Source organism: Cervus canadensis, chromosome 28 (assembly GCF_019320065.1).
Source record: "Cervus canadensis isolate Bull #8, Minnesota chromosome 28, ASM1932006v1, whole genome shotgun sequence".
Taxonomy (NCBI): Eukaryota; Metazoa; Chordata; class Mammalia; order Artiodactyla; family Cervidae; genus Cervus; species Cervus canadensis.
Genome location: NC_057413.1, coordinates 21,769,074 through 21,784,738, shown reverse-complemented (window position 1 = coordinate 21,784,738; position 15,665 = coordinate 21,769,074). Strand labels below are relative to the sequence as shown.

Below are 15,665 nucleotides of genomic sequence, written 5' to 3'. Positions count from 1 at the left end.
TGGTAGAGCTTACATTCATATAATTCTGATTAACTCGGTGCTCCATTTTCTTTCGTTGTTTTCCCTCTTCACACGCTGAAGAAAATCAGTTTCATATTTAAGCTCATCTGTTCTCCACGTGGCATCAGTCCCAATCTAGTAAACAGGGACTGGAACCGTCCAGCTTCTCAGGGTTTGCAGCGTTGGATCAAAGAGAAGAGTCCTCCGAAGGTCCTAGAAGGGCAAGCCGCGCATTACCATAGAGACCGCAGACTGGAAAGGCGCTATCTGCACTTCCGGGCTCAGCCCCTAGACTCTGAGGTAAGGGTGGGGTTTTTTCTGACCTCTTCTGGGTAGGTCCTTGGGCTTCTTCGGCCCCAGTGCGGCGAAGACAGGACCGGCAAGACCCGGGAGGATGCGGAGGTCGTGGGTCAGGTCTGTTAGGCCCTTTTCGGGGTTCTGGCGGGAGCTTCTTTCTGGCCTTCTGGGGCTGGGCCTGCGATTCGAGGTGGGATGGGATGTAGGAGGGCCTGCCTGCTGAAGCCTATTTTATCTTTACCTCTTCTAGTCATGTTTCCACTCCCTCCTCCCCCTGCCCCCGCTCGTCCTTCTTTAGGCCATTCTTTAATATTAGAATTAAAATTTTTTTATTTGGCAAACCGGTTAATAAAGTATTTATTTTGGGTCAGGCTTTGGTTCTAAGTGCAGTATATGCTTTAACTCTAATTCTCAAACAATCCAATGAGGTAAGTATTATCACTCCCCCAGTTTTTAGATAAGCAACTTGAAACCCAGGCATACTAAAAACTTACCTACAGTCGCATAACTGCTAAGATGAGGAAAAAAAACCTAAACGATATGGTGCTTTTAACCTCAACACTAGTTTCCTCACGAATTCTGAATCTCTGATTAGAGCTTTAACTTCCTCTTTGCCAGTTTCTTTCCTGTCAGGCTGCTGGGTTCTTTTGTGAGTTTTGTTGATGTGGTACTGCTCCCATTCATGACTTTCTCTCTCTCTCTTTTTTCCCTGCCCTTCTCTTTCAGGCCAGTAACCTAAAATGGAGAGTGGGGCTTCTAAATTTCACTGGTTTCTAAAGCCATACTGCCAATGGACAAAAAATGCAGAGCAGCTCTTGCCCCTTGGCTCAAAATGTCAGTTACTGGGAGAAGGCAGTTATTTTTGATGGGGTTCACAGGGATTTTGCTCCCTTGAGGAGGCCTATCCTGAGCAGCAGGCCCTGGATGTCTTACCTGGAGAGAGACGGTACTGGATATGGTTACGTGATTCACTTAGTAGAGAGATGGTCACAGGAGTGATGGGAGATGGAAAGCCAGATCTGGATGGAGAAGAATGGGTAAGGGAAGGCCAGGGGAGAGAAACAGTGAATTATGTGATTTTCTTAATGGTTAAAGAAAATACTGACAAAATGCCTCATTTGAGATTCTCCCTTTACCGCTTTGTTATTGACTGTATTGATGGTCTTTAAAGTTGCATGCTTTTGTAGGAAAGACTGTGTGTATCGTTTGTCTTTTCCTAAAATGGAATGAAACTTGGATTTTCCTTTTCACTGTAATCCAGAGAGATTGCTCTTTTGTATCTTTACTGGGATTTTAATTTTAACATGTAAATAATCCTTAAAAAAAAAAACACACACAAAAAACCATATATTCATTTGCCTGCACCAGGTCTTAGTTGTGGGATATAGGATCTTTGTTGCAGCATGGGAACTTTTAGTTGTGGCATGTGGAATCCTGCTCCTTGACCAGGGATCGAACCTGGACCCCTGCATTACGGGCACAGTGTCTTAGCCACTGGACCACCAGGGAAGTCCCTCCTTTCCTTTTGATGACATTCATACATTTAGGTTCCATCCAGTACTCAAGAAAGGCAGAGTTTGGCATGTGAAATTTTGGCACTGGCTTTTGATTCACTGTTTACTCAACACTGGCCCATAGTCATCCAGCCTGAAAATATCATTCCTTGTTTTTTGAGTCCTGCAAAAGAGGTGGGGAGCTAGCAGTCATCTTTCTGCTTATGAGGTGGATTTTGGTGAAAAAGGAGCCAGAGCATATCTTTAAAATGATGGTACCAAGAGCTGATTTTTAGTTGTTACACATATGACTATTACAAAGAAAAAAAAAAAAAAAGACCCAAGTGAACACTGGGCTGTACTATACCTGATATATCTATGGGAGGAGAGGCCAACCTTCAGTTTAATAACACCAGCTTTCCCTGTCAGTGCCTTGTACATCTGGGGCAGATGCTAAACAATTCATTTATTTATTCATTTAATTCATGCATTCATTCACACATTTGTTGAGTGTATTTGAAGTGCTATATAATGATTCTGGTACCAAGTATGGTACCTCAAGGTACTTCAGTCTGGTTGGTGAAACAGACTAGAAAATCTGTGATAACAATCCAGTGTGATAAACACTGTGATAGAAGCAGGGACAGGGTTTTGTGGGAGTAGGATCAGAGGTAAAATGGGAATAAAATATTTGGCTTTATGTTTGAGTATATGTATAGGGTATATCAGAGAAAAGGGTTTGAGAAGCATTGTGCTAGACTGAGATTTTTGAGGCAAAAGACTGGAGTCATCCCTAGAACATCATGACATATGATTTGTGTTTAATAAATATTTGTTGTATGAACATTGAAAAAGCCCATGTATATACTGGTCTCTATTTCAGGTGTTGGTGCTATGTCTGCAGTCTATAGATAGCATCATTGCATAATAGACAGTTGACAGTTGAACAGCATAGGTTTGAAATGTGTGGGTACACTTACATGCATTTCTTTTTTTAAAACGTATTGCACGATTTATGGGAGGATATAGAACTTTGAATATGGAGGGTGGACTGTAAAATTACAAGCAGATTTTTTTAAATGACTAAGTAATATCCCACTATATATATGTACCACATCTTCTTTGGCCATTCATCTCTCAATGGACATTTAAGTTGTTTCCATGTCTTGGTTATTATAAATAGTACTAATATGCACATGGGGTGCATATATCTCTTTGAATTATAGTTTTGTCCAGATATACGCCCAGGAGTGGGCTTGCTGGATCACATGGTAATTCTATTTTTCTTTTTTTTTTTTAGTTTTTTCAGGAACCTCTGTACTGTTTTCCATAGTGGCTGTACTAACTTATATTCCCACCATCAGTATAGAAAGATTCCCTTTTCTCCACATGCTCTCCAGTATTAGTTATTTGCAGACTCTTTAATGATGGCCATTCTGACTGGTGTGAAGTGGTACCTCGTTGTAAATTTTTTTGTTGTCATTTATTTTGACCACATCGTGCAATATATGGGATCTTAGTTGCATATGATCAAACAGGTGTCCCCTGTGTTGGGAACATGGAGTCTTAACCACTGGACCACCAGAGAAGTCCCTACATGTGGATTTTTGACTGAGCAGAGGGTCAGCACCCATAACCCGCATGTTGTTCAACTATACTGTGCTTATATTGGGGCTTCCCAGGTGGTGAAGAACTCGCCAATGCAGGAGACGCAGAGTCCATCCCTGCGTTGGAAAGATCCCCTGGAGGAGGGCATGGCAGCCCACTCCAGTATTCTTGCCTGGAGAATCCCATGGACAGAGGAGCCTGGAAGGCTATGATCCGTTGGGTTGCAAAGAGTTGGAAATGACTGAAGTGACTTAGTATGCATGTGCTTATATTGAGGATACGGTAAGTCTCCTACAAATGAACAAGTTCCATGAACAAGTTCCGTTCTGAGAGTGTGTTTGTAAGTCCAGTTGTTCATAAGTCCAACAAGTTAGCCTGGGTACCCAACTAACTATATACTCAATGAACTGTTTAGTACTGTACAATAATAGGTTTATAATACATTTCACACAAATAATATATAACCAAAAATAAAACATTTAAAATCTTATAGTACAGTACCTTGGAAAGTACAGTGGTACATTATAACAGCTGGCTTACAGGGGCTGGCATCTGTCGAGTCCAGCTTGACAGCACAGGTTCCTGAAAGCGCCGCATGACGAAAGAATGAGAAACACTCAAGAAAGTTATAGCGGGGATCAGGGGACCAAGACCACCATGAGGTAAAGGTGCCCAGACTGATCTCAAGCCTGCTTTATTATACTTTTTGAGACTTGCTTGTACATGTTTACATGAGCATAGCAGGCCACGTGGCCTTCAATGATAATCCTGTGCAGTTAACATTTAACATTTTTGTATCCCTGTTTTTCTGCCTCAGAGACAAAGACCCAGTTAATCTTTATGTGCCTCCCAGCCACCAAAGATAGGAACAGTCTGTTGATGGCTTTCCATCCCCAGGCATACATCCTGCTTTCAAGATGTTTTTTGATCCTTCTTTGATCCTTCTTGACTCCTGGATTCCTCCAGGAGTCACATACTGAGTCATGTCCTCTCAGCAAGATTGTTTAATTCTTTTGCCAGGCCTTTTAGTAGGCCTGTCTCCTACAGGCATTGAGTGAACAGGCAAGAACTACTGACTGGAGATGGGAGAGGAGGTGGGAAATGGTAGAGCTGAAGGATCGTCAGCAATAGGAGATAGAGCAAGCTGCAGTTTCACTCACACCTGACATCAATGGCACAGGTTCTGGTTCTGGTTCCTTGCTTTATTCAATTCTGTCTACTTTCTTGAAAAACGATTCCATGATGTCTGGGTCATAGCTTTTTTTCTTGTCATAGATGACATAGTGGCACTGGATTGCATTCTGGATGACTGCTGCAACCTTTGTAAACCATTCTACATGTGTGTCCTATGCCTCAAAAACTACCAATGCCGCCTCAAAATCCCCTTGCCATTTCCTGTTTTGAATCTCTTCAGTTTTTGAGTTATTTCTTCCTCTTGTCTTTGTCCTTTCTCTGGGCACATTCACATCTTTGAAGATTCACAACTTGAAGGTTTGTATGTAGGGGACTTCCTGTAACTTTATTTTGAATTTTGATGAAGAGATTATTCCTAGAATAGGTAGAATCTATGCCAGAGATTCTACATATTCTTGACATTCTTGTTTGGGAGACAAATATGACCTAATTAGCTAAGATTTAACAAAATAGTGTATACTAGTACACAGTGAACAGTAATAGAGACAAACTCAGTCCTTGTTTGACAAAAGTTGGATTGAGTTAATTGGGAGGTTTCCTATAGAAGGGGTGTTTAGTGACTTATATATAGAGAAGAGGAGTTCAGAGATACAGTTTGAAAGAAAATACTGAAAACCTAGCATTCAGAAGAGAATGTATTCAAAGTGAGATGTGTGACATTAGGCCTGGGCTAAACAGATTCCTTGAGTTGCTCTTGTTCTTGAGCCTCCTTGGTGGGATCACTGCAAATGTAACCCGTCTTTTAGTCTCATTTTGTTCAGTTTGGAGGGTATTCTGAGGTTATGAACAAAATCCCTCTTTATGTGCTTAAGATTTTCCATTTTATTTTACCACGTATTTTATTTCCTTTTGTTTTCTGCTTCAACTCATTTTCCTTCTCCTTTACCTTTCTTCGATAGCTCTATCCTGGTGTTTCTTAATTTTGTCTGTTGTCATGTCCCTAATATTTAAACAATATTTAGATTTAGAGAATGTCTCACCGTAGCTCATTTTTCTTCTTCCATATAATCACCATCCATTTTCCCCCCACCTGAGTGCAATAAACAAGTGACATTTTCTTTTTTTTTCTCCCTCCTTTCTTCTTTTTCTCTTTTCTCCTTTCCTCCTTTCTTCTTCTTCTCTCTCTCTTTCTCCTTTAGTGTCCAGTGTTAAGACCAAGATTGGAGGTAGGGAATCAACTGAAAAACTTATCTTTTGAAAATGAGAAGTGACAAAGGGTCATCTTGACAAATTCTCATAAAAATCAAAGTGGAAAATCTACAGAAACATTGAAGGATAAGAATAGACATTATAGGAAGCTGAAAGACAAAGGTAAGAAAATCCTCATTTCAGAACAAAAAGATAAGGATTTAGAGGAAGGCGTGCACATAAGCTCAGAATATGCCAGGTATGAGAAAATTTCAAATGGGGACAGTTTCTTTGAGTGTAGTACAGGTTTTAAAAACTTTTGTCAGTAGTCAGATCTTATTCTGCACGAGAAAATGCATGCCAAAGAGAAACTGAATGTGTTGAATATGGAAAAGCTTTCAGGGTGATTCAGCTCTCACTGTACATAGAAGAATCCACACTGGGGAGAAACCTTGCAGATGTGTGGGGGAACGCTTTCAGCTGAAACTCTGCCCTAATCCAACACTATAAAGAATCCACAGTGGGGAGAAACTGTATGTGTGACTAGTGTTACAAAACCTTTAGTGGGAGCTCAGCTCTATTTTAATAAACACTAGAGAATTCACACTGGAGGAGAACCTGTGAATGTGAGGACTGTGGGAAATCCTTTAAGAAAAGCTCAACCCTATCTAAACACCACTGAATCCGTAATGGGGAGAAACCGTTTGAATGTAATAAATGTTGGAAGATCTTCAGTAGCAGGTCAGTCCTTTCTCAGCATAAAAGGATACACAATGGAGGGAAATCCTGAGTGCAGTGACTATGGGAAAGCCCTTAAGACCAGGAGCTGCCTTACCATGCACCAGAAAATCACTGTGGGGAGAAGTCTTATGAGTGCTCTGACTGGCAATCCCAGTTTAGGCACTACCTTACAGTGCATCAGAGGATCCACACTGGAGAGAAGCGCTGTGAATGTGCAGAAGTGGGAAGATCTTCAGTGGGAGTCCAGACCTTACCAAATGCAAAGGAATCCACATTGGAGAAAGAGAAAAACCCTACCAGTGTGCTGAATGTGGGAAGTCTTTAAGTTGCAGATCTGACATCAAATATAATTTACTATGGGGAGAAGCCGTATGGTTGTAACCCATGTGGGAAGGCTTTGGGTGGGAAGTCATCTTACTGAACACAAAAGAACCCACAATGGGGAGAAGCCTTATGAGTGTCAAGTGTGTGGAAAAGCCTTTAGTTATAGCTTAGGCCTAAGGCACCACAGAAGAGTACATATTGAGGAGAAACCCTTTGGATGTAGGGTGTAGGAAGGCCTTTCATCCGAGCTCAGAACTTAATGTACAGGAATGAGTCCATATAGGAAAGAAACCATATAAATGTGAAAAGTATGAGAAAGCTTTTAGACTGAATACAGATCCCAGTGAACATAAGAGAAGAACACATATTGAAGAGAAACTTTCTGAGTGTGAAAGTAAAAAATTAAGTCCAGTGTTATTTTCTCAGCCACATCCACATTTACCTCCCTGTAACTGACACCAAAGAACCCTTATTATTTTTTTGGGGGAACTTAATCTTATTTAATATTGTATCTTGCTTCCTGGTATTCTCAATTGCTTTTATCCTACCCTACTTTTTCCCCATACCTCTTAATAACTTCTAATACATACTTCATTTATAATGTTTATGATGTGTATTATCCCTTTCCTTGAATATAAACTCCATGAGGACAAAAAACTTAGTCTCTTGTTTACTGATATATTCAAGGTCACTAGAACCTTGTCTGGTAAATGTGGTGTTGGGGGGGCACAGTAAGATATTTTTTGATTGGAATGCTTGGTTTCCATCATATGCTTTTTCAGGGTTGCCTTTCAATGTCTACAACTGTTCCTTTCCTCTGGCTTTTGCTGACTCCTTTTGGTTCCCCTGATCTAAGTTGTGGCTGAGTATCATGGTCTGTTCTTTAGGCAGGTGGTCTTAATTGTATCTTCTCCTGACCCTCACTCCAATCCTGTTAAACTAAATGATGCTCTGCTATCATCTCTATGTCAGCAATATGTTTATATAAGCCACACACATGGTATTTCTGTATTCATGGGATCATTTCAAGGCAGCTGGTGGAATGGGAAAAATAAATACCTGTGTTTATACCACTCTTGAAAGTCGTCTTCCTTTTTTTTTTTTTTCCTCAAGAAGACCTGCAAATCATGTTAATGCTATATTTAAAATATATCCTGAATACATTTCTCACAGTCTCCGTTTAGGTCATGTCACACTGGCCACCCTACAGGATAGATACAGACAGACTACAGAGCAGTCAATCAGATTATTTGGACATACAAATCAGGTGCTGTCAAAATTCTCCAGTGGCTTCCCATCATTCCCCACTTTTATAAAACATTTTTGTCATATTTACTTTGCCTCTGTCTGAACCATTTGGAAATGAGTTGAAGATATCATGATACTTATCCCTAAATACTCCAGAATACTTTCCTGACAATAGTGGCATTCTTTTTCATAGTCAAAATACCATTATCATACTCAAGAAAATTACTGATTCAATAATACAGCTAACATCCAGCCCACATTCAAATTTCCCCATTATCCTCCAAAGTCTTATAGCTGTACCATTGATCAGAATTCAATTAAGGTACACACATTGCAGTAGTTGTTTCTTTAGTCTAATTTAGAACTATGTGGAAATGGCAACCCACTCCAGTATTCTTTCCTGGGAAATCCCATGGATAGAGAAGCCTAGTAGGCTACAGTCCATGGGGTCACAGAGTCGGACATGACTTAATGACTGAACAACAACAATGCTGTCTAATGCAATGCTGTCTAATATAGTAGACTCTAGTCACATGTAACTACTGAGCTGAATGCTGTCAATGTGATTGAGATGTGCTGTCAGTTAAAATGCACACCAGTTTTGATTTTGTACAGAAAAAAAGATATCTCAGTTTTTATATTGATCACATGTTGAAATAATATTTTAGATATACAAATTAAATGATTAAAATTTCAGCTATTCATTTTAACCTTTTTAAGAATGACTGCAAGAAAACTTAAAATACTTACATGACTTGCGTTTATTGCTTATGTGGTATTTTTGTTGGATATGTGGAACTAGAACAAATCACTCAACTTTTCTTTCATGGCAATCTGATTTATAGAAAATGGGTCCCCAACCTCTAAGATCTAATGCTTGATGATCTGAGGTGAAGCTGATGTGATAATAATAGAAATAAAGTTCAGAATAAATAGAATGAGCTTGAACCATTACAATCCCCCTTTTGCACCCTCCCCCCCTGCCCCCAAGTCCGTGGAAAAGTGGTGTCTACTATGAAACCTGTCCCTGGTGCCAAAAAGGTTGGGAACAGCTGCTATAGAACCATCCTACGTTCTGAATGATCACTTTCAGAATAAGCTTTATAGTATGTGAAGTATAAGGCCTCTCCTTTTAGCTCCCCCCACTGTCCCTGTAGAAAGAATCTCCTACAGTTCTACCACTTGCTTTACACTGACTTTCTTGCTCTTTGCCAAGCACGTGAAACATATCTTTTGCAATTCTTGGGAATTCTCTTATATTTTTTTGCAAGACCGACTCCCTTACTTCATTCAGGTCTCTACTCACATTCACACACTCAGAACTTCCTGACCATCCTTTCTAAATAGCACTTTCCATGATTGTTTTCCCCTCCCTGCTTTGCCTTTCTTTTTTAAATTTCACCTTTATTGAAGTATAAAATTGTAGGATATTTAAAGTGTACATTGTGATTTGATATGTGTATGCATTATGAAAGGATATCACCCTCTTCCCCACCCATCTAGTTAATTAATACACCATCACCTCACATATTTATTCTTCTTTTAGGGGGAGTGAGAACATTTAAGTTCTCTCAATAAGTTTCAACTATAAAATACAATGTTATCAACTACAGTCACCAGGTTTTACATTAGCTCTTCAGACCTTATTTATCTTATAGTTGAAGTTTGTGACCATTTCCCTCCCATCCTTTTTGGTCACACCATGTGGTTTGTGGGATCTTATTTCCCCAACCAGGGATTGAACTCAGGTCTGTGCAAAACATCGAACCTGACAGTGAAAGCATCGAACCTGACCACTGGACTGGCAAAGAATTCCCCTTGTAACCATTTATAAATCTTTCTCTATTTCTCCATTCCCTAGCCCCTGTCAACCATTTTTTCTCCTCTTTTTTCTTTTTAATTCCACATATAAGTGGTACCATGAAGTATTTGTTTTTCTCTGGCACATTTTACTGAAGGTCCATCCATATTCTCACAAATAGCAGGATGTCATTCTCATGGCTGAGTAATATTCCATTATATATTCTACATCATATATACCACACCTTCTTTATCCATTCATACCTGTTGATTGGCATTTACATTGTTTCTATATTGTGGCTACTGTGACTAACACTGCAATGAAAATGGGAGTGCAGATATCATTTTGAGTTCTGTTTTCATTCCTTTGGATATATACCCAGAAGTGGGATTCCTGGGTCATATGGTACTTCTATTTTTAATTTTTTGAGGAACTCATTATACTTTTAAAAATAATGGTTTATACCAGTTTACATTGCTACTCGTAGTGTAGAGAGTTCCCTTTTCTATATATCTTACTAACACATGTTATTTGTGTTGGCTTTTTAATAATAGCCATTCTGACAGGTATGAGGTGATATTTCATTGTGGTTTTAATTTGCATTCTCCTGATGACTAGTGATGTTGGGTCTCTTTTCATGTACCTTTGGCCATTTGTATGTATTCTTTGGGAAAATATTCAGGTACTCAGTCTATTTTAAAATTGGATAATTGCTTTTTTGCAATTGCGTGTATGAGTTCCTTATAGATTTCATATATTAACCTCTTGGTAGATATATGTTTTACAGAGATTATCTCCTATTTCATAGGTTGTCTTTGCATTTTTTTTTTTTTAAACTGTGCTTTTGGTGTCATATCCTAAAAACCATTTGTTTCCCATAATGTTTTCCTCTAGGAATTTTTTGGTCAGGTCATGAAATTTCAGTCTTTATTTAATCCTTTTCTGAGTAAATTATTGTGAGAGGTGTAATACTTTGAGTTAAATACTGTGAGAGGTCTAGTTTCATTCTTTTGCATGCAGCTATCTAGTTTTTCCAGCATCATTTATTGAAGAGACTGTCCTTTGGTTATTGCATGGTTTTTGCTCCTTTATTGTAAATTAAGTGTCTGTATATGTATGAGCTTATTTCTAGGCTTTCTATTCTTGTTCCATTGATCTATGTGTCTGTTTTTATTACAATATCATACAGTTTTGATTACTGTGGCCTTGTAGTATAGTTTGATATCAGGAAGTGTTATGCCTTCTAGTTTGTTCTTTCAAAATTGGTTTGGCTATTTAGGGTCTTTATGGTCCCACAGAAATGTTGGATTGTTTCTTCTATTTCTGTGAAAAATGCCATTGGAATTTTGATAGGGTTTGTATTGAATCTGTAGATTACCTTGGGCGGTAGTATGGGTATTTTAACAATGTTAGTTCTTATGATCTATCCTTGAGAATATTCATGGGTGTTTGAGAAGAATATGTGTTCTGCTATTCTTGGATGGAATGTTTTGTCCATCTGGTTTAGTGCATAGTTTAAGTCCAGTTTACACACACAGAGTTGAGGGTGAGGTTTGAGGTACTTTTAGATTTTTTTTTTTTCTTTTTGCTAATGAAGTCAGAAAAGACTAAGTCCATCCCTGTCAATTGCTTCTGATACTTTTCCCATATGAGATTTTTAATAGACTTATATAAAAGCAATAATAGTCATATAGAACTAATTACAATAGTTACTATTTATTGAGAACTTTAACTACAGACTATACTGAACACTGGGTGAAATATTTTTCTTAATCTTCTGTGTGGCAATGAATAGAACTACTCAAAAGTGATCCTGAGATCTCACTCTAGGTTGCCTAGGAAAGGGGCTAGCTGGAACTGGGGTTTCCCCCTCTTCCTGGAGGGAAGGACTGCACTTAAACTCAGTTTTCCATTGGACCAGTGCCTTACACTCCCTAACAGGATAGGCTCCAACTTTCCAGGTATTCATGGTCTTCAGGTGCCAGGCAGCTGGCCTTCCTCAAACAGTTGGCATCTAAACCTAGACTGTCTGGCAGCCAAGTAGTCTTGATGTCTCACTGAGAAATAGAATTCAAGTTTACCTTTTGAGAAGGTACAGCAGTTGTGTCAGGACTAGAACAGCTTGACCCTGGTGCTGATTCTCCTCTCCCTGAGATTATGAGAGGGTGGAAGTACTTTGCCTCTTGTTCCTGACTCTTGGTTTCCTCTGTTTCCCCAATAAATCTTTGTTCTTTGGTTCTCACTGTGTGATGTTGCAGTATTTATCCTAATGCCTTCTGCACCACATTCTTGCAGCAAATTTATGAATTAGAGATGCTGGGGATATCGAGAGGATGTGGGTAGAGTTTGCCATCTTCTTGGGAAAGAGTGTAATTAATTATAAAACTTTGTGTGTGTGTGTGTGTGTGTGTGTGTGTGTGTGTGTGTGTGTGTGTGTGTGTGTGTGTGTGTGTGTGTGTGTGTGTGTGTGTGTGTGTGTGTGTGTGTGTGTGTGTGTAGAGCTGGGTGTAGGAAAAATTGTCCGACCCTATGAAGATGGGGATCCAGAACGAAAAAGAGAGCAAAGTGATCCGGGCCTCAAGAACCTCATGCCGAAGCAAATTCGGTCAGAGTTAATGGGCTGCAGGTCCTCTGATGAAGATGGGTGAATTTCAAACTGGAAAATCTGGAAACAAAAATCTGCCACTAAGGGAGACTGAAGGCCGGGCTCACTGGTACAGAATTGTTATGAAAAAGCAAAGGGGAGAGTCAGTTTCCTTATAAGAACCAATGTGACCTCCTTAGCTCTTTTTAATTTTTATTTTACTTTACAATATTGTATGGCAAAACCTCCTTAGCTCTTAGAATGTCAGTGCTTAGATCTCGAAGGACCGTTTTTCATAGCACCACCTTGTGGCAGTAAGCCGAAATGCCAGTAGTGAACTTAGCTACCAGTCCTTTCCTGGTCCGGTATGCGAACGGATATAAACTCATTTTGGGAATTTCAGGTTTGGAGATCGTTCTGGGGGAAAGGCCGCGCAAAATGGAGACAACGTTCTGTTAATAGTGCAATTGGGGGCTGATGAATAAATTGCAAAATAATGACAATAAAGAAAAGCAATGGGCCATATTTAAGTTCATGAAATGTTTCTTACCAGCAGGACAGCAAGGATGGAAACTTTTCTTTTGATATTTTGGTTGGCGCACAAGAACTTAAAACCCATCATTTTCATGTGGCTACTGTGAATGTGCACTTAAAATATTAGATAAACATGCGTTAAAGTTATGTTATTTTTTGATGTTATTTCCTTTGATGATACTACTGTATCTTAAAAAAATTACAAATTCTCTTGAATCCTCAACTCCAAAGAAAAACCTGTATTTTTCTAGACTAGTGGTAATAATTAGTGTCTTCTTCAAGAAGTATCTGCTGTTTCTGAAAACTGTCAAATAGCTAATATTATTCTCTCAGAAAGGAATTGTTTTTCCTAACAAAGGTTTGCTTTTGTTTAACAGAACTGAAAGTACAGGTGAGAAATAGCCTAATGTCAGTTTTTCCCAAATATTTGATACTTCAGGCAGATGGTGGATTTGTTTGCACTTGAAATGACATAGCAGTGGCACTGTGGATGTGAAGACTCTTTCATTTGCAGAGATGATTTTCAGTCTCTGAAATGATCAACTTGTAGAGAAGTTTAATTTATTCTCCAGCATAGAGATCCCCAGATTTTGAATGTATTTACCAAGAAAATAAAATAAAAATGGGATTAAACATATGATTACTAAATTTTTGTTTTGTCAAGTAAGAGCATCAAAACCTTTCCTCCAAATTACTGTCTACTACCACTATAATTCAAGAAAAGAAAGAACATTATAAAGTGAAAGTGCAAGCAGGTAGTGTTAAATAAGGAATAGCCTTTTATATTGACTTCAGTATAAATGGTCAACTTGTAGTTGTTGTTTATTTGCTATGTTGTGTCTGACTCTTTGTGACCCCATGGACTGTAGCCCAGCAGATTCTGAGGCAAGACTCCTGGAGTGGGTTGCCATTTCATTCTTCATGGGATCTTCCCAACCCAGTTATCCAACCTGTGTCTCCTGCATTGGCAGGCGGATTCTTTCCCACTGAGCCACCAGGGAAGCCCCAGCGTAGTAGCCTTCTGCTCTGTTAAAACTTGAGGCAGATGGTGGAATGGGTACTTGTGAGCTGTTAGTCTCCACCACAATGTCTCCTTTGGCAGAATCAGGTGAATGAAAGACTGTTATTTCTAATAAAAGTGATACGTCTGGGAAGAAAAAAGTCAGTACAATTTTATTTTAGAATAGATGCTTATGATAAATAATTTCTCAATATTTTGTATGTTGTTGTTACCACATTTCATAATTATTTATTTATCTATAGTCCCTGATTAATCTTGAAGCTTTTGAATGCATGAATTACATTTTATTTATGTATATTTATTTATCTGTCTCATTATTTATCCCTACTTCCTATTTATTTACAGAGTCAGTACCTAGTGCAATTCTTGGTATGTGGTAAACACCCTAGAAATACTCTTTGAATAAATGATTTGATTCATCTTCTGTTGGGCAAGGTCAATATTATATCTTTAGCTCTCTACACTCTGATTTTTCCATCTAATTCATGACTTTGCTGGCCATTTTTTTATCCACAATATTCTCTTTATTGCAGTCTTTACATCTTTGTTTCTCAAAGTATATATCAGAGGGTTAAGACTGGGTGTGACAATGGTATAAAAGAGAGTAAGGAATTTCCCCTCATTTTGTGAGGTGCTAGTTTGTGGCTTCATGTACATGTAAATTACTGTTCCATAAAACAGAGATACTACTGTGAGATGTGAACCACATGTATTAAGGATCTTTCGCCACCTTGCTGCTGACTTGATTCTCATGACAGCTTTAGTGATAACTCCATATGAGATAAGAATTAGTGACAGAGGTACCAGAAGAAATACCACTCCAAGAGCAAAGACAACAACTTCAATTACTTTTGAATAGACACAAGCCATCTTGATCAATGCTGGCATCTCACAGAAAAAATTATCCACCTCCCGGTGCCCACATCTTGGCAACTTCAAAGTCAAAGAGCAAAGAATTAAGGCACTGCCAAGACCACCTAACCAGGCAATCAACACCATCTTCTGGCAAAGCTCAGGGTGCATTATTACTGTGTAGTGAAGAGGTTGACAGATAGCAGCATAGCGGTCATAAGCCATCACAGCCAAGAGAAGGCATTCTGTGGCTCCCAAGTCAAGGGCAAAGAAGAATTGGAGCACACACCCTCCATATGTAATAGACTTTTTTGGACCCCACAGATTTACCAGCATCTGGGGGATAATGCTAGTTGTATAACAGAGGTCCAAAAAAGACAAATTGGATAAGAAGAAATACATGGGCGTATGGAGCTGGGTGTCTAGGTAAGATACAAGAATGATAGTTGTGTTTCCTACCAGTGTAATAATATAGAAGATGAAGGCAACCACAGAGATGATGTGTTCCAGTTGGGGCCGATCAGAAAAGCCCAGAAGGATGAAGTCTGTTCTGGAACTTCCATTGCTGGTTCCCATTGCTCCTTTTGCAAAACTAGGAGGCTGTACCATGGTAAGAAAAAAATAGTGTCAGCCTTAGGTAGAACTAAAAACCTCTGAAGTTTTTCATGAATATCCAAAGGCCACTTATTTGCATGCTTTCTCCCATTTTGGAACACCTCTTAACATATCTGCTGTGTTCATTTCCCCAAATATCTACATATTTAATCATATCAAGTGTAGTTTTATTTTATTTTTTTTATTTGCCTTGCCATGTGGCTCCTAGGATCTTAGTTCCTTGAC

The 15,665-nt window shown here is 39.0% G+C and overlaps 2 protein-coding genes across 7 annotated transcripts in view; both read right to left on the bottom strand.

Annotated features, from left to right (window-relative positions):
- Nucleotides 1–173, bottom strand: part of ZNF311 (zinc finger protein 311) — a 29,924-nt gene extending 29,751 nt beyond the window's left edge. For 2 of the 6 annotated variants that reach the window (XM_043449683.1, XM_043449691.1), the window contains exon 1: nt 14–173. In XM_043449683.1, coding sequence (XP_043305618.1) covers nt 14–46 — 33 coding nt within the window. In that variant the 5' untranslated portion in view covers nt 47–173. The remainder of the gene's footprint in view (nt 1–13) is intronic. The other 4 variants (XM_043449687.1, XM_043449693.1, XM_043449688.1 and 1 more) reach the window with 3 other exon arrangements.
- Nucleotides 174–14,456: 14,283 nt separating this feature from the next.
- On the bottom strand, nt 14,457–15,416 carry LOC122429412 (putative olfactory receptor 2W6). Its single transcript, XM_043449708.1, has one exon. The coding sequence runs from the start codon at nt 15,399–15,401 to the stop codon at nt 14,457–14,459; it is 945 nt and encodes a 314-aa protein (XP_043305643.1). The 5' UTR covers nt 15,402–15,416.
- Between the last annotated feature and the right edge of the window lie 249 nt (nt 15,417–15,665).

What these genes read in the sequence shown, in the direction of transcription:
- LOC122429412 (XM_043449708.1), bottom strand. Translation starts at nt 15,401, where the DNA reads ATGGGAACCAGCAATGGAAGTTCCAGAACAGACTTCATCCTTCTGGGC.